A 27,351-nucleotide genomic window follows, 5' to 3' on the forward strand; every position below is an offset into this window, starting at 1 on the left:
CACCGGGTTTCCCCTACAGCTGTTACTCCGCTCCCGCAGAGCAGCCCGGCCTCCCACGGCAGAGAGACGTGCACGGGCATTTGGAGAGCGTGAAGCCCAACGCGTGGCTCCTCCACGCCGCTCCACTCCCCCGCGGCGGCTGCCGACGAAGCTCCCCATTCCGCGTTGTGATTTGCATGCCTCCTCCACTTCCTGCTGCAGAGCCAGTTCTGCAGCCTACCTGGGAGAGGAAGGGAGGCTGTCGTAAAAGGAGGAAAAAAAAAACGGCCGAGGAGGGAGAGCCGGGTGTACGCAGAGCCCGCAGGATTCGCTCCAGCCCTGTCCCCTTCCCGCTGAGCTCAGGGCGAGCGTCCCTCAGCCTAAGGTAAGGAGTGCTGAAGACGCTGCGCTTCTCGGTCCCTGCCCGCAGTGAGCTGCTGACCCACTTTTGACTCTCGGTGAATGTTTTTTTTCCCCTCAGATTTCTCTCTCCCTCCCTTTTTTTCCCCTTCTCTCTCGTTCTAACGATAGGCTGACTTTCACAGATGGTCACAACATGTTTCAGCCATTTCACTGCAGTCTGGTTTTTTTTTTTCGGTTGGGGTTTTTTTTTTTTTTTTTTCCTGATCTGGACTGTTTTGGGGTAAGCGCTGGAAAGGGACACGCCTGGTGTTGAAATGCTGTCCTGCCTATTTGCGTAGCTGCCTGGCAGCGCCTGTAGCCAGGTCCCATCCTGCTCCCTCCCCAGACAGCTGTATGAGCCCAGGGCAGCTTATGCCCTCCTGGCACAGAGCTGGGGGTGGCCGTGGGGACCTGGGCCTCACAATTCCAGGGCAGCTCCCAGCAGTGCCAGACAGGCCCTCAGACCCACTGAGAGCAGGAAAAAAGCAGGTTTCTGGGCTCAGCTTGCTCGGCCCTCCACGGTGTCGGTATGGAAACGGTGGGAGCGAGCCGGTGGCATTGCTTTTTAATTACAGTACAATCAGCTGTGTAAAAATGACTCTAATTTCAAACAGTAGCCGTTTGTTTCAGGACGTGGGTTTTGTGGGGCTGAGCAGTGAGAACCATAGGTTTGGGCTTATTGATCCTCAGCCACCACCGAGAGACCGTAACTGCCCAGTCCTGCACACCCCATGCAGGCTCGAGGCCTGGCCTGGATGCTGCTGTCAACTGTACGCGTGTGTCCATCTTGCCAGCCCCACTGCCTTGTGACAGAAAGCCTGTTGTTCTGTGGGTAGATCCCAGGTGTGCCCCCACAGCCCCCTGCATGCCCAACCACTTACTGTTGGGCACAGCTGTGACCCCGTTGCTGGGCAGGTCCCTGGGAAATGGCCTGAGGCTGTGTCAGGTCAAGGAGATGAAGCAGCATTTAGTACTGCAGTGGGCACAGTGAAGGTGACAGTGTTAGGTCAGGACCCATGCCCACAGGGATACCTGATCCCTCACTGATGACAGTTTTTAAATGCTTGTTTCTCATTAGCAAACCACTTCAGGAATGTTCTCTTCCATTTCAGACAGGCTCTGAGTTTCCCTTTGTTGCCCATGGCCACAGGCTGTGTATGCTGTGAGGGGTATGCGTAGCAGGGTCAGCTGTTGGGCAGCTTCTGCTGACTGTTCTGATGCCTGTGATACCCTCGCACTCTGAGGTCCTGCTGAGTACCAGCTAAAGTGTTTTTGTTTTTTTTTATCTTTTTAAGGAAGGAAACAAGTGTGTGCAATTATGTGTGTCAGTCAGTGCCCCTCACCACTAGCAGTGGCTTTTGAAGTTTGGCAGAGGGTACGTGTCTGCGAGATGTACACATTTCTGCACGTTTCACAAAGCAAATGAGTGAGCGTGAGAAAGGCTGTTATCACAGCAGCTGAGGGAGACGTGTCAGGTCCCTGAGTGTTCTCCACACACTCCCACAACCCACGCACCCAGCAGCCCATGCTGCAGAGGGCAGAGTGGTTAGGGGCAAGCACGTCAGCCTTCAAGATGCTAGAGATGTTCCCTTATTAGGAACTAGATGCTCCACCAAAAGTACAAAGCTATAGGAAAATAGGCTTTCATGGTCCCCAAGGAGGTTGGCTCCTCTCAGGGTGGTCTTCCCATGCAACTCCTCTCAGCTGTCCCCAATTTTTGCCTAATGGTTATGTGCTTTTCAGATGTAGTGGGGCTGTAGGATATCCCAATTTAGGGGTTATTTGGTGCCTATGGAAAATTAATGAGCATCAGAAATGGGCAGAAAATAATCTCTGGGAAGCAAACGCATTTTTAAAATGCCTGTATGTAGATGTCTAAGATCATTGCAGCCATTTTCATATTTCGTAAGTACTGGAAAACTAGCAGGGAATTCTATCTATAGTTGAGGTTCCTGCTTGGATGCTTTTTAAGAGTGTTGCACTTTTAGTTTGTTAATTCTTGTTGCCTAGGGTTCCTTTTACTCACATTTCAGAGTGTATACTCAGAGGTGTATTGATGCTAGTGCTGCAAAACAATATTATATTTGCCAGGCAGGGAGTTGTGGAAGCATGTTGTCTTGTTTTCCTGGTGTAGGCAGACTTTTATGCCATGGCTGCAACCATAGTCAGAATGGAACAGAAATGTTGTTTCCATATCACTTTTCTTCTCTCAGAAGTTGTGAAAATAAACCTTACCTGCCCTAGGGAGTTTAAAATCTGGGCTCAGAATGTGACATGTTGCTTTGGTCTTAACTGTGGAAGGTACCCAAGGGAGAGGATAAGCATCCATGATGACAACAGCTCAAATTCTTTGTGGTGAAGTGAAACTACTCAGCTTGGCTATGTTTGTTTAGGTTGTAGACTCAAAACAGCTCCCACATTTGCACTTAGAATGACTTGTGTGGGCAGGGACCTCAAAGCCCACGCAGTCCCACCCCCTGCCATGGACCCCATCCAACCTGGCCTTGAGCACCTCCAGGAATGGGGCACCACAACTTCTCTGGGCAGCCTGTGCCAGTGCCTCACTGCCCTCTGAGTAAAGAAGTCCCTCCTAATGTAAACATAATGCTTGTTCTTCCTGAAAGGATTTGTCTCTGTTTTTGTGAGGAAAGTTGAGTCTGGTATCTCTGTAGAGAAAGCTGTGCTTAACATGATCTGCTTACGCACTTAGACTTATATGACCCCATCTCAGCATTGGTTGCAATCTCGATGATGCGTGTATCCTCATGACAGCTTGCAAGTTCTGCATCCAATTACTCCCATCTTACAGATGGATATTTGCAGCACCAGAGAGCTTGAATGATTCAGACAAAGTACATAGGAATTGTTCGGAAATGAAAAAGTTCCCATCAACCCCCAGCCCTTGTGATCACAACTTTGCCTTAATCTAAATCCATGTTATTTCAGAAATATTATGGTTGGTGAATAAAAGAACCTTCCCTTGCCTGCTGTGCACCAAGAAAGGTGAGGTTTCTTTCTTATCCAAATGTTTTCTTTTTTACTAGTGTATGCAAATAGATCTTTGATCAAAAGATTAGAGATGACTTTCCCCCTCTCTGAAAGTGGCAGGAGTGCAGATACACTGTGTTGCAGATTTCCTCTTCTGTTTATTCACTGACAAAACTTTTCTAATTAGAAGCAGATCGATGGTTAATGTATGCATTGGGATGGTGCATCCTGACAAGCCTGGGGAATAAGTGGGATGCCTGATGGATTTTGCAGCCAGACAAAAGTAAACCTCAGAGATGGGCCTGGACCCAACACTCCCTGGGCAACCCTTGCTTCTTTCAGATGTCTCTTAGAGGAGTTTGGCCCTTGCTTCTAACTTGGGTTGTTCTTAGGTCTGTCCACACTGGCCTTCAGAAGAGTCTGTTCCCTTCCCATTTATGCAGCTGTCCAGAAGTGGTTGTCACCAGCCTCATGCATGTCCCAGAGAAGAGGGATTGGGTGGAACAGCACCAGCAACTCTCCCTCTGAGAAATGGAAGAACTCAGGGTCTGGGAAACCTCACAGGAGGACAGCATTTCTGCCCGCAAACCTGGGTCACTGGTGGGTTGCTGAGCACCCACCCAGGAGGTTTTTTGCTGATTTGGTGCACGCTGAAGAACTGCATGCATGAGGAGAGGAAGGAAGAAAAAGAACATGGATATTTAAGGAGTTACCTTAGCATTTCTGAGAGCAGCCCAGGCTTGGCCACTCTATCCCTTTAGGAAGGGCCTCTTCTTTTTATTACAAGCAGGAATATAAGCAAAAGCTCCAGCTGGTTATCTGTAATCTCCTGCATAGTCATCGGTGCAGGGGGTATATTAAATTCTTGAAGCTTCCTGGCAATATCGTGATCTGACTTGAAGCTGCAGTGTTGTTGGAAATGAGGTCGCGCATGATCTACATTCTTCAGTGCTCTTGGTGCCAGAAAAGGGATCAGGCTACAGGTTTCTTAGGATATTTTAGTATGTTTACTCTAATTCTTCAACACAAGGGGCTTAAGCAAGTTATTTTTCTGTCCACTGCTTGACTGTACTTGCAAGATAAGCCTTACAAAAAAGTCAGAGGAGACCTAATGAAGTTGCAGTGCATGAGGCTACATAAAATACTGGGATAATGGGCTCAGTGTTGGGTCTTTTTCCAGAAACCGAGGATCTTCAGCAGTGCAAAACCAATGTCCTGACGCACTGTTGTTAGAGGAGGAATGTTTCTGAATCATCTCTATCATTTCCAGCAGTGAGGGGATTTCTCCTGGGAATTCCCATCCAAATACTACTACCAGCATTGCTCAAAGCATGCAGCATGTCCCAGGGTTAACTTACCCTTGGGGCTGTCTCTACAGGCAGAACTCTGCTGTTCTGACCTCCCTGAGCCTCCCGTGCCAAGCAGAGCTATTGAGAGAGGAGGAGATCTGTGAAGTCACTGCTCCTTAGTATTGATCTGTCTCTTCTAACACTAAAGGCCCCTCAGTGCCTCCTGTCTCAAGCCCACAGGAGTAGGACTCTGCAGAGGTGTCAAAGCTCAGCCTTTGCTGCTCAGCTGCACTGTGGCAGGAGCTAAGCAAAACAATATTTAAAAAGCTAAAAGCTTTTCCAGGGAAATATATAGCAGGTGGAATCAGGTCTCATTTCTGTCTGACCAAATTATTTTTGCTCAGATATTTGGGGTAGTTTTCATAATGTTCTGCACATGTTACATAGGAAGGAGATAAGGCAGTAATTTAAGTATTACATTGATTTAAGTGATAAAGAGGTATATGTCCTTTTAGAGGGCCAAACTAATAGGAAAAACAAGCTGTTCTGAAGTGAGCCATTTGAAGTGTTTGGTAGCTCAGTAATTGTGGAATATCTTAGGTCTTAATCTCCCTCTTCTGAAAGGAATAGTCAATATACCATATGAAAACTTGAAAATAATTTTGCATTTTTCCTGCCCATGTTGTGCCTTGCATTAGGTTCACATTGTCTGCACATAATCCATTTTGTAGATACCCGTCGTTAATGATGGAACTACAATAAGGCAAAATGCTTGGAAGGTTGTATCCTCCAGAAGAATTCAGTAACTCTTAAATCCTATTTGACACCTGCTGAAGTCAACAAAGAGACCCCTATTTACTTCCCCATGTTTTGGACTGAGTTCTTGGTTTCTCTGTAGAGACTAAACCAACAGCTGTTAGGTATAGTGGATCTGGGTTCAATGTGGTTTCTAGCTTTTTGATCTGACTGTTTCAGAGAACACTGAAGAAATGCCATTGTGTATCAGGCCTTGCAGATTTGTTCCTGAAATGCCATGTTTGGGTGTTTGCGAAGAATTCTACCTGCTGATAGGGTGCTCAGACAACACATGTTGCTCAAGGGAAGCAGCCATGCCCGGGTGCCTGCAGCTGAGCTTGCCCTTTCTGAAGAAGAACCAGCTCATTGGAGCTGCTCGATGAGGGATTAAGAGTGTGCAGTATGATTTGTGCCAGCTGAGCACACGACCCTGCCTTCTGTCAGAGCAGCAGCATGTTTGCTGTGCTGGTGTAGCTAATGGCTGCTCAGAGGGCTTGTCTACATGGGAAAATTTGCCAACATCATTATGCTGCTATAATTATCCCAGGAAAACTCTCCCTGTGGATGTTCTTCTTATAGCGTAGGATGTGTATCTGGAATCTGTGGTAGATCTGCATAGGTGGGTTTTATGTTACACAGAGGAAGAATATTTACATTGCAGCCCAGCAGCAGCAAAGCACAATTTTTATCCTGCTTTCCAGTAAATGTTACACTGAGAGTTTGCTGTGCCAGAGGTACTTTCAGGGGGGAATGCACGTCACTTGATCTGATCAGCACAAACATAAAGCCTTGCTCTTGCCCTGTGGGACTGGGCACGTTTTTTGCTTTTGTAGGATATGGCTGTAGGAGCCAGGGTAAAGGCTGGGACACTGCCTTACACCTCTCTGTGATCCCGTTCAACTGTTTTTAATGCTGTGACTGTCTGAATATGTTCTTCATTTGAACTTTCTGTTCAAGCTACTGTGTGACTGAAGCTGAATCCTTGAATCCCTGAGATCTCCTCAAACGCGCTGTGATTTTGACTTTCCTTACCAGGCTTTTGAGGCAGATTCTCTTGTCAAACACTGTCATTTCCATTGCTTAGACCGTTCTTCAGTAATGCTCCTTCTTGGGATTTTGGCTTTTTCCATGTGGTAGAAGGAAAACAGCTGGGGTAATGAGTCCCAGACTTGTTTCTCTGTACCCCATGTCAGAGGATAGCATCTGGTGGGAGCAAGTTAATCTCACCCCAATACCAGAGGATGAAGATGGCTGCAGAAATCAGCATGTTGATATCAAACGTGCTGATTTATTTCTGTGCCAAAGTCTGGGAATGAAGGGTTTGGGTACGGGAAGCAAAACAGCTGCATCAGCACATTGCTCTGCTGTGCTTTGGCCTTGGTTGCCTCCAGCTCAGGGTGAAGGACCAAGGGTGTTTTCCACTTCCTGCTTGAGTTCAGTGACCATCTGCTTGAGCTTCTTCCCTCTTGATAGCCTGTGGCATACAGCTACGGAAATTGATAGTGAATGAATGTTGTACCTTAAGCTTCTGCTGGTTTACCTGTGAACTTCAAGAGTGTCACAAAGTCCTTTCTGAGCATCCCAGCAGACTGGGTAGGACAGAGAACACTGAAGAGAAATGAAACCCTGCTTGTGTTTTCCGAAGGTTTTTTAGGTCCAGCAGTGTTCTGTTTCAACATAAATGGGATGCTGTGTGTAAGCCTGCAGTAAGGCTTGTACTTCTCGTTCCAGTGGGTGAGTACAACAAGAGCACATCACTCACCTGTCATTGCTGCTGTCATTCTGAGCGAAGGTGGAGTAGAGGCATCTGTCATTAGGGACTGTTAGGCTGGGCCAAACTTACTGGCAGTATCCCCAAAGGGAAGGGAGGATTTTGATGTCTGGAGCCCAAAGTAATTCTGAAGAATGGGAAAAAAATAATCCAAACAATAACCAGAGTCTCTAAATTGTCTTATAATTCTCAATAATTTGAAATAATAACCATGTTATAATAGAATGGATTAACTGGTTTGATAAAATAAATAGCAATGCTTGGAAGCCAGCTGTAGATTTGAAATTGCTCAGCTAGGTGTGCAGTGAAATTCAGATTCAAGGGATCGGTACAAAGCTATTATTAGAAGGTCTGAAGTAAAATATGGCACGTGATTGAATTCCTTGGAATATGCTTGAGCCAAATCTCCATACTTACACAGCCTTCTCTTTTTTCAGGTGCAGAAATTACCTATAAGAGACAGTTCATGTGCTTCTTTTTCCCATTGTCTCAGCAGGAACAGTAAGATTCAGAAATCCCATAAAAGTGTCTGTTTTACAAAATGTAATTTCCAGAAATCTAACCAGTATTTCTTTTCCAGTCTCTGAGATAGAGTTATTTTGGGATTATTGCCTTTATGAAGCTGTACCGTGTTCACAAGAGTACTTTCTCTTGTTTTCCAGTCTGCTGGAAAATTCTGACCTTGCAGCACGGCAGTTGACTCCCATTTCTTGTGTGGCTACAAAACTGGGAAATGGCCTCCGTGTCAGGTTAGTCCAAATTATAACACTGTGCTACCTGCACTCCAGCTAACCCTCTGCTTTACTCCTTTGCCAAAAATTTCTACCCATTCTTCTAAGAAAAACTTAATGTGAATACAAAGAATGCATACTGCTCTTCAGTATTCCAACTGACAAGTCATTGAGCAGTGACTGATAATAGGCATTTGTCTTTCTGGAGGTCAATCTGTAGTGTTTCTTCTCTGTTTTTTTCAGGCACTTTTGTGAGCCGAAGCATACCGGTGGAAGTGGATGAATCCATGTTGTTTTCCCCATTTCCTGAACCTGCCCTGGAAGAGGCTTCACAGCCTTCTGTAGAGAATGTGGAGGATGAGGAGTGCCAGAGACCACGTGCCAATCCAGCACATCTCTGCAAAGCACTGGCACATCACCAGCTGGCCATGGAGCCGGACAGCAGGCCGTGGTCGGAATGTACCAATCCCGATGAATGTGGGCGTTTCTGTTCCCCCGGTGAATCAATACTGGAAGTAGTTCATTCCAAGATGCATCTTTTAACTATGGACAAATCAGGCATGCAGCCAGGACCACTGCTTTCAGCTGATACCAACTCCAGTAAGTCAGAGCAGAACTTGCATGATGCTCCTGAGGACTCATTGGAGGAGAACAACAAAGGGAGTTCATGGCCACAGCAGCCTTCAGGAAACAAACTCCCAGCAGAGCTGGCAACTGAGGACACGGGTTACAACTCCCAGTCCCAAGACATCATGGGTGTCAGGCACCTGGAGCTCCCCTTGCCACTTGTGTCCATGGTGAACCCCCAGGACCTCCCAGGACCACTGATCTCCAGAGAGTTTTTTGGACCTGAGCCTCAGCAGCATCCCAGGTGCCAGCATTTGCCCCATCCCAACCCCTCTGCGCAAGCCTATGGCTTCTGTGGGTACAACTATCTGGCAGAGCAGCACCTGCATGGCCCATGTAAGTAGCACCGCTCACCCTGAAGGAGGTTTTCTGGGGGCACTGCAGCCATCATTCACTGAGCTGGCATATTCCTACTGTATTTCCTTTGCAGCATGCAATTATTAACATGTGTAAAAAATGATTTGCAGTCCATTTCATATTTCCAGGTTTTAGGGTTATTCAGCCAGATTGTCTGATGCAAAACCTCTGAGCCAGATAGAAAATTAAAGAGCTCGCAGTTACTCATCAAATAAAGGCTAATGATTTTGCCTAGAAACTAGCCGTTGTCAGTCATGCTGAGCACACACAGCCTTCTGCCTGCTGTTATTTCATATTCTAGTCATTTTCTTCCTCCTTGCATCAGTCATTCTGCAACCTCCTCTATTGACTTAATTCCTGTTGTTTCCCTGGATTTCCTTGCTCCAGCTTGGATCCCCGAGGTTGAGATTTCCTGCCAGAATCGGGATGGGTAGTTACCCTTGATCTCTTTAAACAGTATCTACCAGCTCTATGACCAAACTAATGCGTGTGTTTTATTTCTGTATGAAAAGAGCGTGACATTCATCAACCTCATTTTTTCTGCTGTCAGCTGAAATGAAAGCCCATTACTTAAAATGGACCCCGCTCAGCTGCTGGTGATTGTATCACTGAGCACTGATGTGACTCAGTCGATATGGGTGTTTTGGCTCTTGGAGGCTACGACGCAGTTTACAGCCTGCTATTAATTAGTATTCCTTTTCGGTCTCTGAGATTTTTATCTGTTATGAAGTGAGCTTTGAACATCCAACAGCAATATCATTGTTTTCATACAATTTATATTACATTAGGCTTGGGAGACCTCAACCAGTTTGGGTCTCGCTTTGTAATAAAAAGCTGTAGGCCTGTGGCAGATAACCCTTCTTTCTTAACCTTCTGTTGACTCCGCAGCATTTATATTACATCTGTTTAAAGAGTTTTCTCATTCCAGTAATGCACTATAATTAGGTACACGAGAGTTGGAGTATCAGAGCTGCAGTTTTCACGTCTGGTCTCGGCACTTTGCAGAGGGGAAGGGGCTACAGACGGACTTTTATCAGCAGCTACAGCTGAACATTTGCAGAACAGCCTCTGTTTTTCTGCCTGTACCTTCTAACTTCTCTTTAGCTTTGAGCAGAAGAAGAGCTGGTTGCACAATACCTCTCACTATTTACCTCCTCCACATGTGGGCATCGTGAGAAACAGGACATTTACTGAATGAGGTCATTTGTTTCAAAGCAGGAGCTCTGAAGGGCTTTCTTTAGAAAAATCACTGGTGTTTCAACCATATCCAGAGGGCAAAAAGAATAAAATAAACTCAGATGGCTGGAGCAGATTTGGTCAGGACCAAGAAGCTGGCAACTGCACGCCTGTTTCTCACTTGCCTGGTACGGCATAAATCACCTCCTGACAGCTCCTTGTGTTGCAGATAATTGCTGGGCAGGGACAGCCCACAACAAAGCCGCACAGTTTGTGTGTTGCAACACGCCTCTCCCAGGCTGTGTCAATAGCATGGATTGTGCCTGTAGGCTCTGAACTGGTTCTGGACACCTGCTACTGGGGATACAGCAGCAAAACTACCTCTGAAGGCAAAGAAATCCTCACAGTAATGCTGTGTAACTGGGGACCATTTGTTCGGTTATTCGTATATGAAAGCTGTGTGTGTGTGCGGGCACGCATGCCTGACTGTGCTGTGCCTCTGAACAGCAGTGCTGGCAGCCATTAAAACACTTCAGTGTCAAACATGTCCAAAGGGCACTGGTGAATCTTGCACCAACCTAAAACCCCGCAAACCACACTGAAACTCCATGAGCCCTGCCAGCTTTCCTAGAACTGCTCAGGAGGAACCTTTGAGTAGATCCTGCTTTCGTTTTTTGTTCTTCCAGCCTCTTTCACCCCGTCCTGTTAGAATATAAAGAAAGGGACAGGAAAATCTAAAAGAATCCAACAAATAAGATGTTGCCGACTCACAATTTTGTCAGAAATCTCTTTGTAATTGGGTGGTTGGTTAGTTGGTTTTAAGGTGCTGGCTTCTCGAGCTGTGTGGTTTCATTAAAGCTTTGTTTTCTTTTTTCCTCTTCATTTTTTAAAAAATTAGTCCTCGTGGCTGCTAGGAAAAGGGAAGCATGACACCAAAATAGCTAAGGGGATTAAAAAAAAAAAAAACAATCTAAAGGGGAAAAAAAATAGCGTTTGAGCATTGCAGCTTTCAGAGCCAGCTCATAACACCATAATCATGCAGTGCTAATAAGCCCTGCCAGGCTGGACTTTGATCTGCGCACAGCAGCTTGAAAGTGTGCAGAGCTGCTGCCTAATGAAAACTGCAAGCAGAAAGACTGAAAAAAGTAGTTTTCCCCATTTGGGAAACAAACAGCTTACATTGCTTTCTCTTTCAATTTATGCCAACAGTTCCACTGGATGCTAGTTATTAAACAGCATTACGTGTACGTGGCCAGCAACAGTGAGATTTTTCAGAATTACTTGAGCAAAATTGTTACTTTGGGTTTCCCTGCAGCCTCCTGGATGGCAACCGGACCAGCAGCAGGACCTTAAAAGGTCAGCGAGGCAGAACATTCATAACATAAGTGGAATAACAAACTGAGAGATTATTTTTTCTCTTTTCATTTACAATAATCACAGTCTGTTTAGCCTTACTGTTACAAACTGATTTGTTCCAGGATTTTGCATCTGCTTCCATGAGAGTGTTCGGATGATTCATTTTCTCAAGTCATTGCCAGAGAGAAATTAAAAAAAAAAAAAACACCAAAACCACTGAGCCATTTTAAGTGCAGGGACGAAGCAGCCCTCAGTGTTTAACTGTTGGTTGTCCCAACAGCACAACCCGCAGCCGAGACCTGAACCGTGTCAGATGGGGCAACTTCAGACTGTAAGTTACCCCTTAGTCTTCCTTCTTTCAGTCTGAGATTCCTACAATGCCTCCAACCTGCTCCGTTTCCCTAGAAATGAAGGAGGATGTGCCTGGAAAGGACTAAACACAAACTGAAGCAAAAATGTGTCGGCTGAAATGATAGTTGCTGCCTTTATTTTCTCACCTTCCCAGATGGCAGAGCTCCTCACCAGAATTTTGCACATACATCGCAACCTCTCCCTCCTGTTCCTGGACCCTGCATGAGAGTTATCCGCCCAGCCCAGCAAGTCATCCCCAATTACTCCAACCTTCGTGCTCCCAAGGGCACCGCCGAGCGACCTCCCCAGAGGCTGTGCTCCTCCCCTGGTCCTCCTCGATTCCCGTGAGTACGCCTTGGGGGCTGTGTGCATTCGAAGCTCTCTAATCTGATTCTGTGGGCTTTTAATTCTGAAGCCTTGTAACTTTAGCATGCCAGGGCTGAGGGGTACATGCGAGATGCTGTGTAGTTGCCTTTATTTGCTCCTTTACACACAGCAGGGGCCTGACCTTACCCTGAAGGACTTCAAAGGCAGTTACCTGATATGTTATCACAGCGCACCCAGAAACACGCGCGCTAAGGGAAGATAAATGCTTGAAGGTTAAGAGATGAGGTGCTGAAAATGTTTCAGTTGAAACTTTAGAGCTCTCCTGCTCGAAAGCAAAGGTCAGTTTGGAGGCTCGCTGCAGACTTCAGCTCTATGGTGCGCCAGCCTGGGAGCCTCAGTCACTGGCTGTCAGCAGTTTCCTTCTTATCGCTTCTGTAGCGTAGAGAAAAATGGAGAAAATCTTGTCTGACACTGATATATCTCTCCATTGCATTTTGCAGAATTTTCCATGATTTCTCATGTAGTAATAAAACGCATCATATCTAGCACTTTTCAGCTGGGACTTTTTGACTATTTTTCAACTATTAATTTCCCATGCTTCTAGTCTCCCTCCCATTTTATGTGCACCATTAACAAGCATTACCTATGAAGGGTTTTCTCTAAATTCAGCTGCTGAAGTAAAACTGATGTTGGCACATCTGAAAGCAGACCATTTTTATTTAAATGCCAAAGTACATTAAACTTACAGGCATCCATGTTTGGAAATCTTAGAACGATAGAATCATTAAGGTTAAAAAAGACTTCTAAGGTCATCTAGTCCAACCACCACTTGTACCTTTTTCTTGAACATCTCCAGGGACAGTGACTCTACCACCTCCCTGGGCAGCCTGTGCCATTGCCTCACCGCTCTTTTTGAGAAGAAATTGTTCCTAATATCCAACCTGAACCTCCCCTGGTGCAACCTAAGACCATTACCTCTTATCCTTTCACTATTACCTGGGAAAAGAGGCTGAACCCCTACCCTGCCACAACTTTCTTTCAGACAGTTGTAAAGAGTAAATGTCCACATACACGGTATTGTCTCAAAGAAAAGTGAGAGAACAGGAAAAACTAAACAAGACAGACAGTTGAAATACTGCACTGCTCTGGCCTGTGAAAAGCAGGGGGCTGCAGCAACAGCAAAGATAATTGCTATAAAGCTGTTTGAATGAAAACATAGCAACTCTGAGGTACAGCAGATATCCTTTGCATTAGTGAAATTTATAATCAGACTCTTAGTTTTTGGCATATTTGTTAGGTAAGGAGAAGTTTGGGGAGGATCTGGAAATTAGCCACAGGGTAGTTTTTGTGGCTTATGATGAGGTATGTGTTGCTTTTCTTGGTGCTTCTGTGAAAAGAAATCCAGAATACCTGGGGCCTATCCTGTGGCTGTGTTGCTGGTGTTTGCATGCTGGTTCCAGGAACAGCAGTTATGTGATGGTAATATTTGCCTATAGAGCATTTTGTAACAGAAAACATCTGTACCAAAATGAATAAACCAGATCTTAATGTGACAACAGAAAACATGCTGTGACCAGACTGTCATCATTCATTTAAGGAAGGCAAGGAAATAAAAGAGAGTGGGCTTGATTGACTAAATATCACTGCTCTGTGGGGAAAAGCCCTCAGAGAAACCTAACACTCATCCAACAGATGCAGTCCAGGAGATTCAAACTACACCTCATGTAAAAATAGGCATGAATTCTCCTTTCTGTTGACTCAACCTGTGAACCCAAAGCATAGTGATACAAGAACTGCTAAGCTTCCTAAAATCATTTTCTTTCTGTGTATTTGTTCAAGTAGAGCAGATATCAGGCAAGATTGCTATGGTTCCAGAACACAAATTCCCAGCACGAGAAACCTTTGTTGGGCCTGCTGTTGCTGGTCAAGAAGTTGAACTTTTTACCTTTAGCAAAACTTTTGAGTTTTGTCTAAAACTGGAACAACTCCTTGCTGTACCACAGCTGGAGCTGGAGTGCCATGTGTGTCTATTTTCCTGCTCTTTGTGCCATACCTCCTGTGCAGCACAGGACATTCAGATAGCAGCTGTGCTATAAGCAGCTGAGTTGCCCTTCAGACAATGGGAAGAGCGTTTCCACGTGCCGTTCTGCTCCAGTACATGTGTAACATCCGCAGAACAGCATTATTTCTAGCTCAGAAATACTCTTTGCTTCTGTTAGTTGCAAGCTGAGCAGTACTAAACTATGAGGTAAATTTATTCCTGTGAATAGTGTTGCTTCTGCATGTCACAGAGCTATCTAGATCAATCTATGCCATGACGGGGGCAGTAGGCCGTGGGCCCCCTAACCCCAAAAATGGAAAGGGAAAAAGGGAAGGGTAGGGAGATGGGAGCTGGGCTCAAAAGAAAAACAGCAGCAATGAACTGTGTCTCGTGGTAGACTGTCACCAAGGTATTGAGGGCTCAGATAAAAAAAATGCTATAATAAAACTAAGTAGAAGTGCCAAGCATGTTTCCAAGAACTTTACTGAGCTAATACACAAAGTTCTTAGTGTGTTAAAAAAAAAAATACCTGAAAAGAAGTAATTTATGTCCTTGCTTGCTTTTCTTTGCAGAAACCAGTTGTACAACCAGGTACCTAATGGCCAGCTGCCCCAAAAGGCATGTGGCCCAGATGAAGCATGTTGTTGTCCATCTGACAATTTTCCATCTCCAGCTGCTGTCCCAAGGCCTCTCAGTAACCCTGCAGCCAAGGGAACTCTGAGAACCAGCAATTTGCCGGAAGAGTTGCGTAAGTGGTTAGCAAACTTGTTCTGTGTGAGATCTTACAGAGCAGCCTGACAACTTTAGGTGGGAAAGCTCAGGGGGTTGAGGTGGGGGTAACAACATTAAGACACAAAGACAGTGAGAGAAGAAAATACTGGATGTCATCACATCCGTAGGGTGTGAGTGTTTATGTCTGGTGGAATGGAATTATTCCCTTGAATCCTGAAAACTTAATTGTCATTAATTGCTTGTTATTTTGTTTACAAAAAATAAATACTGTTTAGATTATTCTCATGACTTCTTGCTAAACAGAATGTCCCTTTGAGGCAGGAGGCACTGAAGCTTACAGTAAAAGATTAATAACAAACAAAGCCCCAGGGATGAAGTGTTTCTGCCTGTCCAAAACCAGACAAAAATTTCAAGTCTTGACCTCAGTTTCTCCCTGACCTGGTTAGAGGAGAGGCCTTTGGGTCAGAAGCCCACAGCAGGGTCCGCACAAGCTCCTGCTGAGGTGCCTTCCCTGCCTCCAGCTCCCCAAACCCTTCCGCTCTCCAACTCAGAAGAGCTGGCTTCCTTCTTAATGCTGTGCTGGATGACCAGTGGGATATACCATAACTAACATCCCCTCATAGCTCTCCAGAGACCTCTGTTTTTCCTTTATTCATCTTCTTTTTTTCTCAGTAAGCTATGCAAAAAGCCCCTTTCAAAGACCCACATTGCATCTTTCTGGCCTGAAGGAGTGAGTTGTGATACAAGTTTCCAGTTGTGTGTAAGTTCCAGTTTATCAGTCAGAGTCCTCAGGTAAAGGCATTACTCGATAAAATGGCACCATTAGCCGGCTGGTGTACCTCGACCAGAGAGTACATGGCTCTTGAATTAGTAAGAAAACTCCTTCACTGTTGGCAACGGTAGTTGAAGACATTGGTATCCTCGGCTTTCTGGCCTGTCCTACACAGGAGATGATTGATGCTGCTGTGAGGAGAGGCTGGGCAACATGTGGGAGGGCTCATCCAGCTCTCAGCTGTAGGTCGCAGCTGGATAGCACGAGCTGTGAGATAGAGCTCAACTTCATGAACGTGAAAGAGTTGGGGAAAAAAATGCTCGGTTTGTACATTCGTTTTGTAAATAATCTGCAAACACACATGTAGGCAGAACCCACAGCACAGTGGGAAAGGAAGGCTGTGAAAGTCTCACTCTTTGTATGGTGTATTTTAATGTGTTGCATGTTCATATGGACTCTCTCTTAGGCAAGGTCTTTATAACCTATTCCGTGGACACAGCGGTGGAGGTCATGAAATTTGTGAACTTCCTGCTTGTAAATGGATTTCAAACTGCTGTAAGTATACCTTCCAGAGAAAATGACACTCAACCAGGGAAGAAAAGAGGCATTTTTTAAAAAAGCAGAGGGCACGCATGTTCCATTTAAATGCTCTTCTGTTTATCATTGCATTTTGTAGATTAAGGAGGCCGCAAATGGAAGGAGCTGGCCTGGGTTTTAAAAGTTGTAACTTAATGATTTGCCATTTCATTTGCTCTTGTTTTAACTGAATTCTATACTTGAAATGTCTTTTAATAATGACCCTAGAAAATTCCATTTAGTGACACCAGATGGGCAATAATAGGAGGTTTTTTTGTGAGCTATTTCATTAACATTGTCTCATATTTGATCTGAAATACCAATATTGAAAAAGGTCAGTTTTCACGTTCATCCCATCCTAGTGTCTTTTCTGAGATGCTATTACATCGTTGGTTCTTCGGATGTGAATACCTTTCCTCTGAAAACAGATCTAAAATTGGTGTATTTCACATGGCTGAATGAAACAGTCCATTTCGTGGTTTCTTTGCTGTATTATACTTTTAAAAGTGATTCCAAAATCACTGGCCTGAAAAGATCTGTGTCCTACTGTCTGATCCCATAAACGGTCCAGATTTTCATTTGACCTCTCGTGAGTTTGCTTCTTCATAACTACCCCCTCAAAGGAGAGATCCCGTAGAGACTCTCGTATTCGGCATTCATCAAAATGTTGATTCATATTTTCCTATTTCAAGCGCATATGCTATCTGACCCCTCAACCTTCACTCTGGCTTCAATTCAGGAAAGCGTTTAAGCAAGTGGCTATCATTAAACTGAATGAAACTCAGTGGGGGTTTTGCCCGTGCTTATTTATTTTTGTGAATCAAAGAATTTTTCCGGAAACTGAAATTGTATTTCTCTCCAGCAGTTTTGTACTATAGCCAGAAAGCTCTGGGCATCATGGAGGTATGAGGCAGAAGGCTCATTAATAGCACCCCTATTGGACAGGCAGATCTTGGTGCATGCTACAGAAAAATAAATACAGCAAAATGGCCCCAAAGCCAGGAAACAAATATGTTGGGAAGAAAAACCAACCCTTGAAGTGGAACATAATTCTTCTGTCACAAGCTTGGAGAAGTTAATAATTACTCCATTGGTCACGGTCATTGACTTCCAGTTTCTGGGCTGAGTGTTCAGGGAAGAGAACAGTGATGGTCATATTCAGTGCTAGGAAGTCCTCCATCTCTCTGCTCAGTCTAAAGCCTGGATTCCTGCATTCAGTGTCAGTGTCCTGGCTGACCTCCCTCCACACATTCTGAAAATGTAGTGCAGTATGAAGTTAAGACTTGACAGTATATATCCTTGCAGCTAGAAAGCAGTGGAGCTTTGCAACTATGCAGATAAGAGAAGGTGGGCAGCTGTCCACTTTCATGAGGTATTTATAGAGAGAAAAAAAAAATCTAGTTCATACATTTTCAGTATCTAATGTGTACCAACAGAGGTTATTGCTTGTTCCAATATGCAAAAGTGTTGAGAGTGTGGAGGCTTGCACGGTTCTGGACTGCAGGGAAAAGAGGAGATATTATACATGCATGTGCGTGTGTGCATTTGTATGCATGTAGGAAAGTAGGCATGCCTGTTGGAAACTAGGGGAAGAAACAGGCACCTGGGAACTTTTTCAGTGCCACCAAATGGGGAGGAAAAGCAAAAGAATGCTTACCACAGACTTTCATTCTCTTTCAGATCGATATATTTGAGGACACAGTACGAGGTATTGACATCATAAAGTGGATGGAACGCTACCTAGGTGATGTATGTAACAGCAATTCAACCTTGTTCACAGCTGAGGTGATCTGAGGAAATGGTTGAATTATTGTAATAGTAGCAGGAGCTGAATTAAAATGCAAAATCCCACTCTGCCCTTCCTTGCTCTTACTGAAATGATGGAGGCCTGTGATTGAGGGCATAGGCAGATCTCACTCACTTCTGCTTCTTATGGTCCCAAAGCTTTTTCTTTAAGAAATTAAGTGCTAATCCTGGCATTCCTATCAAATTCCAGTGCTGGCTGTTACACTTAGCCTGAAGCTGCTATTGGATAAATTGTTCCTCTATCTCATTTTTAAATACTGTATTTCGCCTGTGCATGGTTAAAAATGTTTCTGTATTTCATCCCAGGCTGCACAGTTTGGCTAATGTTCATGCCGCTTCTCACCTGTAGTTTCTGTTATCTAAAACATGAGAGGGTTCTTCTGAATCAACCATCTTATATGTAAACTGGAAATTGGTATTCTGTTAGTCAAATGATAGGTTTGCTCTCATCATTTCGTGTCAGTCTAAGCAATAAAATTTACATTGCTGCCAGCACAGTCCCTCACAGCAGCTTTGGCAGTTCAAAGGTGCAGCAAGTACACATCTCCTTAAGGATCAAGCCAGGTAGGCCCACTCCACCAGCACAGCTGAATCTCACAGAATCACAGAATGGACAGGGTTGGAAGGACTTCAAGGATCATGAGTCTCCAACCCCCCTGCCACATGCAGGGCCACCAATCTTCACATTTAATACCACACCAGGTTGTCCAAGGCCCCATCCATTCTGGCCTTGAACACCTACAGGGACAGGGCATCCACAACCTCTCTGGGCAGCCTGTTCTAGTACCTCACCACTCTCTCTGTAAAGAATTTCCCCCTGACATCCAGCCTGAATTTCCTCTCCCTCAACTTAAAACCATTTCCCCTTGTCCTGCAGTTATCAACCCTTTCAAAAAGTTGATTCCCCCTTCTGTCTGTAGGCTCCCTTTAAGTATTGAAAGGCTGCAGTGAGGTCACCCTGCAGCCTTCTTTTCTCCAGGCTGAACACGCCCAGCTCCCTCAGCCAGTTTTCACAGGGGAGGTGCTCCAGTCCCCTGATCATCTTTGTGGCTCTCCTCTGGACCCCCTCCAACAGTTCCCTGTCTGTCTTGTACCGGGGGCTCCAGACCTGGACACAGTACTGCAGAAACACAAAAAAGCTGGATACAAATCACTTGTTTTGTGACTTGATGTCACAACATGTGCGGCTTCCTTTGGTTCATCCATTGCTGGGAAGCCACCAGGCCTCTAACTCACTCCAGGCAGTTCTCCATGGCCTGAGAACAAGATGACAAAGTGCTAGGTTCTTAGCAGCCCACCTCTGTTTCTCTTCAGGAGTTCCAGCAGAACATCTTAGCTCAAATACATTACCATGCAGGCATGGTGCCTACTGCGTGCACAGCCAGCCTGGGGCCTCCGCTGTGGCAGTGCAGCCATGCATTTTGGGACCATTGCCAGGACAGATTAGGCATGAACTCACCATGTATAATTGAGGTATTGAAACTAGACACCACAGTGAATTTGGTTTTGCCAAGAACATCGTTAGCACTTAAAAAACAAACTGGCAGAACTCCCATGGGACTCCTGCACAGTCAGTAGGAGAAACTGGGATGCACAGAGAGCAATTGCCCCTGCCATGTATGGTTCCTCCTCCTCTGGCTGCCTCCCTTCCTCTCCCTCCCCCCCCCCAAGAGATGTCTGTTTTCCTGCTCTGACTGCAGAGGCAGTTTCCAGCTTCTAAACCTTCACACACACAAGCAAGGAAGGATTGTTAGGGCACAAGCGAGGGGTGTGTGCACCCGGGAATGTCTCTGCAAACCCTCAACATCTGTAAGTGCTTACATGCATGTCAGGCAGAAGCAAAAGTAATTCTGGAGCACGTTAAGTCAGTATGAGGGATAATGGCTCGTTACTGTTTTTGACCCTGTGGTGGGGCAAATTCCCTTGATATTGCACAGAAGGAAAGAGTTAATTAGGTGCCAGGCTGACTGGGAGCCACATACTTGGAAGCCTTACAAAGCCTGATGTGGCTGGGATAAAAGACAGACCCTAGGTAAACAAAAGTAGGAGGCTTTCATCTGCTGAACCTCTTCACTGGCCCACCATTAGGGAGGAGAGAGATTTCCCAGATAGGAAGGACAGCCCCTCAGTGGAAACTTGAGATCAGTGAGGGTCTGGGACTGAACAGGTCACAGCATAGGCGAGGAGCACTGCTTTCGGCTCACAGCATGGAGGGATGGTGCTGCCAGGTACCCCTAAGCCTGTGCAGGCCACAGCCCAGTTCTGCACACCTCACCACTGAGGGACAGGCAAGAAGACTTCCTGTTACTGAAGACCCCAGGTGCAGTTTCCACGGACAGCCACCTTCAGTGTCTTTATGTACAGAAAGCCATGGTTAAAAAGATGCACTTTTACATGAGCTGTTGGAAAACATTAGAAGATAACTTTTCTGTGTATGTACATACACACTCTGCGCTGATAAAAAGTAGCTTTTTATTAAAGGATTCCAACTGGAAGCTGGAAGCTGCTAATATATCTCCTGCCATTTGGTTTTTCTATATTATGCGGTCTCAAGAAATAAAGAGGAGAACGAGTGTCTGAGTTCTCCTGCATTTCCTGCCAGAATGAATGAGACCCTCTCACGTTCGCCAAGAACATAAAGATCACTTAAAACACAAACTGGCAGATTTCCGATCTGCCTCCACCAAACACACTGCATTTCCCAATTTCATAAAAGTGCTTTTCTCCTTAACAGAAGACGGTGATGATAATCATAGCAATCAGTCCAAAATACAAACAGGATGTGGAAGGGGCTGAGTCCCAGCTGGACAGGGATGAACACGGCTTACATACTAAATACATCCACAGGATGGTAAGCAAGGACATGCATTTGCTGCTTTACAAAGACTCCCTCTCTTCTTCTGAAAAGACAAATCTGTCTCCAAATGGCAGGTTCTTTGCTTTGTTTTCACTAATCCCCATAGTTAAACACCCCCCTTTGGAATTCATTAATCCTCCCTCTCATCAGCTCCGTATGCTCATTAACATCTGCTAAGAGGTTCAAGAAAGAAAAATCCTATTAAACACGCACATCTCATTCTTCCATATTCTTTTTTGTTCCATGTTTTTTTCTTCCTTCGCCTTCTCGAACCCACACTGCCCTGCCATACAGCCCTGGGCACAATCTTATCTAATGCTGCCTGGGCCTTCCCCCCTGTGAACCAGTCCCTATCACTTCATATCACTTCAGCCATTCTGTAACTGGGGTCTTCTCTGGGGCAGTACTAACACTGGCTGAAACATAGGATTGCGAGGCAAAGAAAGGTCAGAGCTGCAAAGGGAGGGCCCTGGTGACACAGGTAGCAGGAGATTGCTGCAGGACATGGGACCTATCATCTCAGCAGTCTGCAGTGGGATAGAGAGCTCAGAATTGTGTACAGAGCCACAGAATTAATCTTTTCTCCTTGGGTCTGCAGGACCCTCCTTTCTCACTCCAGGTCCATCTCCCAGTTTAATCCTGCAGTCCAGCATCTCAGAAACTAGCACCAACAGATGAATTCACAGCAGAACTGTGCTCTTCTCACTGCTCCTGGGAGTCTGTGCCTCATTCTGCCAGAGTCCTGGGGATATAGGGACAGGCCAAGCCCCAGCTCAGACAGGGAACTGGGACACAGGGGACAGGCTGGGGCCTAGCTTGAACACAGACAGTGAACGGGTGCCTTAAGCTAAGCTTTATTGGTTCTAGAGGGATTTCATGGGACTGAAACTGCAGCTTAAACCACAATTATTTCATACCGCAGAAGTAAGTGCTCAAATGTTGACAGATCTTTCCTGTATTCTTTCCTTTCCTGTATCCTGTAGTAAAGAAGAATCAGATTAAGTGGCCAAAAAAAACCTGATACCCAGAGTCCACCAGCATTAGATCAGATCACTTAAGAGCAGTTTAAGTAAGCAACGAATGTTTTTATGCATAGGATTCAGCTGCATGCAAAGGCAGTGCAACACAACCTTCATCACAATAAATCTGGCAATTTGTTCTGTTGTAGATGCAGATTGAGTTCATACAACAAGGGAGCATGAACTTCAGATTCATCCCTGTGCTTTTCCCAAATGCCAAAAAGGTAACATACATGCATATATATATATTTGTCAGATCATTAGACACATGTTATTTTGATCTCAGTGCACCAGAAGAAACCTTAAAAACAAAAAAACTTCTTTTCTTGGTTCTTAATATCCCACTAGTAATATTCCAGCTGTATTTTATATGAGAAGTTTACAGTTTTATGTTCACACAAATAAAAGCATTTCATCCGCAATATAAATCAGTACATAAAATGTATTTCTGATGATGAATGTGTAACTAAAACTCAAATTGTCTTGAGCATTGAAAGAATTTCAATGGAGAGAGACCATCTATCCAGCAAGCATGCTTTTTGTATTAACCCTTTTATAATTTTGTCCAGATGTAATGCTGATGAGTGGGATGGGGGGAGATTTATGACTGATGTGAAGTGAGGATCTGGAAAAGGGTGGGTTGAGAATATAAAAATAAAGAGGATCATAAATATTAAAGTGCTAGGGCATTGCTTGAACTTTGATGGGCCTATCAAAGGCAAACAATATGTTTTTTTAGGACTTGCAATTTCGTTGGCCATTTTACTGATACATTTGAGAGGAAGAAGTTCATAAGGCAGTAGGTTCCCTTATCCTTCTTCCTCATGCTGAGAGAACCTGCTGGATTTTTACAGGGCCAGAAAAGCTAAATGGCTTCAGTTATCGTTGAGAAATGGCATTCTTCCTCAGACTTGTAATGGATATTCTTGCTCACTTTTCATCACTAAATACTGTGTGCACTGTTGGGTAGCTGTCACGTTACCCTTAGGTACAGCTGCGTTTTGGAGGAGGGAATTGAGATTCTCTTTAATCATTTGGGTTCCATTTCAGGATATTTGGGTGCCCAGAGTTTGTATCCTAACATTTCTACAATATTATCATTGAGTGAGTGTAGGGTTGTGAAATCCCACAGCACTGTGGATTTCAGTGTAATATAAGCTCCTAGAGTTTGTGAGATTCTTTGTAATGAGCGTTATTCCACTTCCTTCACAAACATTGCTGGTCTGTTACTTGCATTAACTGTGCAAAGCTCAGCGATGGGACAGGTGGGAACTGAGCAGACCAAAGGCAGTGACTGGTTTGGTATTTTCGGTCAGCCTGGGGGCAAAGGGCAGGGCTGCTCCTGGCCTCAACGGCTCCTGGAGTGCCTGCTGTGTGAGCAGACCCTGCAGCCCGCAGCAACTTGGCAGAGTAACATTGGGGCCACAGAGACATTTGGCACACAGGGTGCTAGAGCCTTCTTTGGGCCTCAAGGCAGACACAAGAACAATAAACTTAGTTAGTTTTGGTTGAACTTTATGTGTGAAAAAACTATTTAGCATATAGCAGCAGCTCTCAGATAGTGAACAAGGAATTTCCAGGGCTGGTTGATTCAGCTGCTGCTATCAAAGCAGCAGTTCCCAGGCAGCCTTCCTGCCTATCACTCCACAGTCCACAATCACCCTTCAGCTTTTCCAGGGCTGCCTGTCTCAGCTGAATTATGTAGAGCAGCATGAGGTAGTGGGTACAGCAGCCCTGAGGGCTTGGACACACTGCAGTGACGCAGGTAGCCAGAGGTTAGGTACCAATGTTTGTAAAACCTGCACCTTTCCAGGGGTGAAAAATGCCATATATATATAGAATCTGATGATTCATTTTGTCTTTTTTGCCCTCCCCTTTTCTCTTTGTTTTCAAGTACCGTTGTAGCTGGCAGTGGGAAAGAGCAGGGAAGCAGTTTGGGAGGTTTCATTTGGGGACGTGGATACTAGCTGAGTTAATCTCATCTGAAGTACATCATAAAGCACTGATGGTATGTGAAAGCTAGCCGACCTCCAACGGGAAAGGATCTGTGTGAGCCAAAGAATGTTCATCAGGAAATTGAATAATGAGGGGAAAAAACGTGACACACAGTTAAGGTGGAACTGGCATTTCCAGCTTCCCGTCACACACTGATAGAGGAAACCTGGGTCTTGCTGGTTCGAGGCCTGCATCAAGCCAACCAACACAAATGTCCCTTCCTGGTTTTCTCAGCAGTGCCTGTTGCACTCAGCTTCGAGTGTCCCAGGACGACTGCTGCTGGCAGAGCTGTGAGCAGAGCTGCTCTGAGGCATGGCTCAAAGCAGGCTCCACAGCACAGCCCTGAATGGACGACCCTACCCTTGGCACTGACACACTCTATCCTGTTCCTATTACACTGATCCATAAAGTTATCAAACACTCTTTCTGCAGTACTCAGAATTTCCTCTCTGCTAACAGATACAGATCTGAATTTAAAGCAAGGCAGTAACCATTTTCCCATTACTCTCTGATCTGGTACAACAGCTGCTGTCACGTGCTGAGGGAAGAGCCACAGCTTGACAGAATCCCCTTCTAATTTTCTCCACTCTTTCTGGACGCAAATAACACACCTCCCCTGCACACCTCCTACATGTTAGAATTACTGCCTGCGTTGATGAGTGCCAGTGCTTATTGCACCAACTCCACTATGGAGGACACTCAATGCAATTGGCTGCAGGACTAGATCTGGCAGACAGCCTGCAGCCCATCTCTGGGCATAGAGTGCCTCTGTTGTTATATCCCCACTTGCCAGCTTCTTACTTACCATCCATTTCTCACACTAATTTCCATCTTTCCAAGCTTAACTAATGATTTCCCATGTGGACTTACATCACGTGCTTTGCTGAAGTCCAGATGGACTGAGTCTACTGCATTTCCTTCCTCCAAAAAAGGTAGTTTCTCATCAAAGACAGATAGAGGTCTCATTCAGTAAACCTGTGCTGCATTTTATCACAGCTTGGGAACATGCTGCCCTGCTAAATAGTGGGTCCCGAGAGCAAGTGCTAGATGCCTTCACTGCTAGTTGCTTACCTTGGAATCACAGAACGATAGAATCCTTAGAATTGGAAGGGACCTTTAAAGGTTATCTGGTCCAACTCTCCTGCAGTGAACCAGCCTTACCTGCTTGTTCACTCTGGCTTCACGCTGGTGCCTCCAGCAAGGGCTCTCCTAAAAGAAATGTTTATCACCACAGTGGGCATGAGCTGGTTTTGGTAGCCTTTGATCCTCTTTTAATTAGGGATAAGAATACAGCCCTCCTCACCTCCGCATCCACACATTTGTGTGGAAACCTCCCAGGCTATGAAGACATAGGAACATGGAGGCTGAGCTTGCCATTCTCCCTCAGCCCACCACCACAGTGTAGGGCCATGGTGGTTCCAGCTCCATGATGCCAACAGGCACTGGCCAGCCCATGTGACATGCTGGGAGTGGGGAGGTTGGCCTGCTCATGTGGAGGTGTGCTAGCCCCCCTTCACACTCAGCACTGGACTCAGGAGGTGGCCAGAGGACACACAGCTTGGCAAAGCAGCACAAGGGGACAGCACTCAAGAAAACCACTGGGATGAGAAGAGCTTCCTTGTGGATTCTTAGGGTTGAACACATAGTGTGGGTCCCTCGGCAGCTAAGAGAGAAACATGGGCTGCAGCCTGGTAGGGGCACCTAAATGTGCCCTTCTCTCTTCAGTGTTTATTTTCAGAAGCCCTTTGAAGCCTGTCATTGAGATCAGAATCCCTTTGAAATATGATGAAATCAGCCAACGTGATGGCAGTAAGGAAAGAGAGACAGGCAAGCTGTGAGATCGTACAGAGTTCATTTATTTAGGAACCCAAATACAATTCTGAAGCCAAATTAAAATTTCTTGTTGTTACAGAAAGTGTCTAGAACAGACAGAATGAAATCTTGCTTGGCAGAGTCTAATGGAATCTGCAAAATTCTGGTACAGTTTCAGGAGGGCTTATGGGATTTCACTTTTTTCTTGTTTTTCAGGAGCACGTGCCTACCTGGTTGCAGAACACTCACATTTATACCTGGCCAAAGAACAAGAAGAACATCCTCCTGCGGCTACTGAGAGAGGAGGAATATGTTGCTCCTCCAATAGGACCTTTACCAACACTCCAGGTTGTGCCACTATGAACATAATCTCTTAAAGTGCACGAGAAGCAGTTGTTAAAGGGTTGCTTTTGGCAGGGAGCCAGCACTCTTCCAGATGGCTCTTTCTGATGACAGAAGACACTGCTTCTGCTTAAGGAATTGGTTATCTTGGGTAGCTCAGGCTCAGCTTGTTCTCCACCACGTTAAACATCTATTTCTGAAACTGATGGGGCAGAACTCTTTTCTCCTAGGTTTTTAAAAAAGCTGCAAATGGAATGAATGCCCAACTTATCTTAACATCTGTTTTTAACAAATCCCTTTATTAGTCGATACAGCAAACAAATACCAGAAATAATGTTGCAATAAATGTAAAATAAAAATTACATCCGCCTTTTTGCTCAGGTATTCTTTATAGATATCCCTGCCTTGTACAGCATTATCAGATAGTTAATTTGTACATGCACTATTAAACATATTTGCCTTTTGTAAGGCTATTTTATACGTTGCGTCAACTTTTTACTGTTGCTGGGAACGACAAGGAATGGTAACTGTTGAGTAATGCAAGTTTTACTTAGACTGTCTTGCACAGAGACACAATGTTCAATTAGAGGACACTTGGATCTGAAGCCTCTGGAATTCCATTTCCTCAGAGCACAGTCCCTAACACCTTCAGTATGTTACAGCAACAGTCCACAAAAGGACAGCTAAATGTATTACTGCGTGTGCAGTCAGTACCATGGAATGCTGAAGTACTTTTATAGTGGGCCTTTAGCTTCATTATTGCTCTTCATCCCTTATTTGAAACAGAGCATGTCAAAGAACAATTGCCATTTGGAAACCAGCAGTTGTTAAGAGAAATAACATTGACTCCTACAACTTGTATGCAGTACAGAACAATAAAATAATCAAAGATGTTGGAGAGCCGTGGGGTGCTGGCAACGGAGAAGGCTCAGCAACTTCACATCTGCTAAAGTCTGAGTGTGTTTTTGCAGAGAACATAAGCACTACTTTGGTGAGGATTCTTTTCTTAACTGCTTTAACCTTGCTGAGATAACAGTGGACCCTGTTGGCTTGAAATCCTGCAGCCGTTATTGTTAGAGTAGGCATACAAGAACCTCCTGCTCTGGTGCAGAGCACTCCATGCCTGTGCAATACAGGCTCTTTCCAAGATCCTCTTCCACTTTATTGTTTGTTACAGAGTGACCCAAATACAGCTTCATGACAAAGTAAATGTGTTTAGTTCTCTGAAAAGTAAATTAACCAGAAGCTGA

At 45.0% G+C, this 27,351-nt stretch overlaps 1 protein-coding gene across 5 annotated transcripts; it reads left to right on the top strand.

Annotated features, from left to right (window-relative positions):
• Positions 1 to 9: 9 nt before the first annotated feature.
• TRAF3IP2 (TRAF3 interacting protein 2) lies at positions 10 to 26,471 on the top strand. 5 transcript variants are annotated; one of them, XM_019613061.3, is made up of 12 exons: positions 23 to 364; positions 3,328 to 3,384; positions 7,887 to 7,973; positions 8,199 to 8,918; positions 11,977 to 12,166; positions 14,763 to 14,938; positions 16,161 to 16,249; positions 17,951 to 18,019; positions 20,811 to 20,927; positions 22,102 to 22,176; positions 23,847 to 23,960; positions 25,976 to 26,471. In XM_019613061.3, the coding sequence occupies exons 3-12, from the start codon at positions 7,958 to 7,960 to the stop codon at positions 26,120 to 26,122; spliced, it is 1,713 nt and encodes a 570-aa protein (XP_019468606.1). In that variant the 5' UTR covers positions 23 to 364; positions 3,328 to 3,384; positions 7,887 to 7,957; the 3' UTR covers positions 26,123 to 26,471. The 5 variants fall into 5 exon arrangements, with proteins under 5 accessions (XP_019468605.1, XP_019468608.1, XP_019468606.1 ...); XM_019613060.3 differs by lacking the exon at positions 3,328 to 3,384 and having other exon boundaries at positions 10 to 364; XM_019613063.3 differs by lacking the exons at positions 3,328 to 3,384; positions 20,811 to 20,927 and having other exon boundaries at positions 20 to 364.
• Positions 26,472 to 27,351: the final 880 nt, after the last annotated feature.

Source organism: Meleagris gallopavo, chromosome 2, assembly GCF_905368555.1.
Source record: "Meleagris gallopavo chromosome 2, MGAL_WU_HG_1.1, whole genome shotgun sequence".
Lineage (NCBI taxonomy): Eukaryota > Metazoa > Chordata > Aves > Galliformes > Phasianidae > Meleagris > Meleagris gallopavo.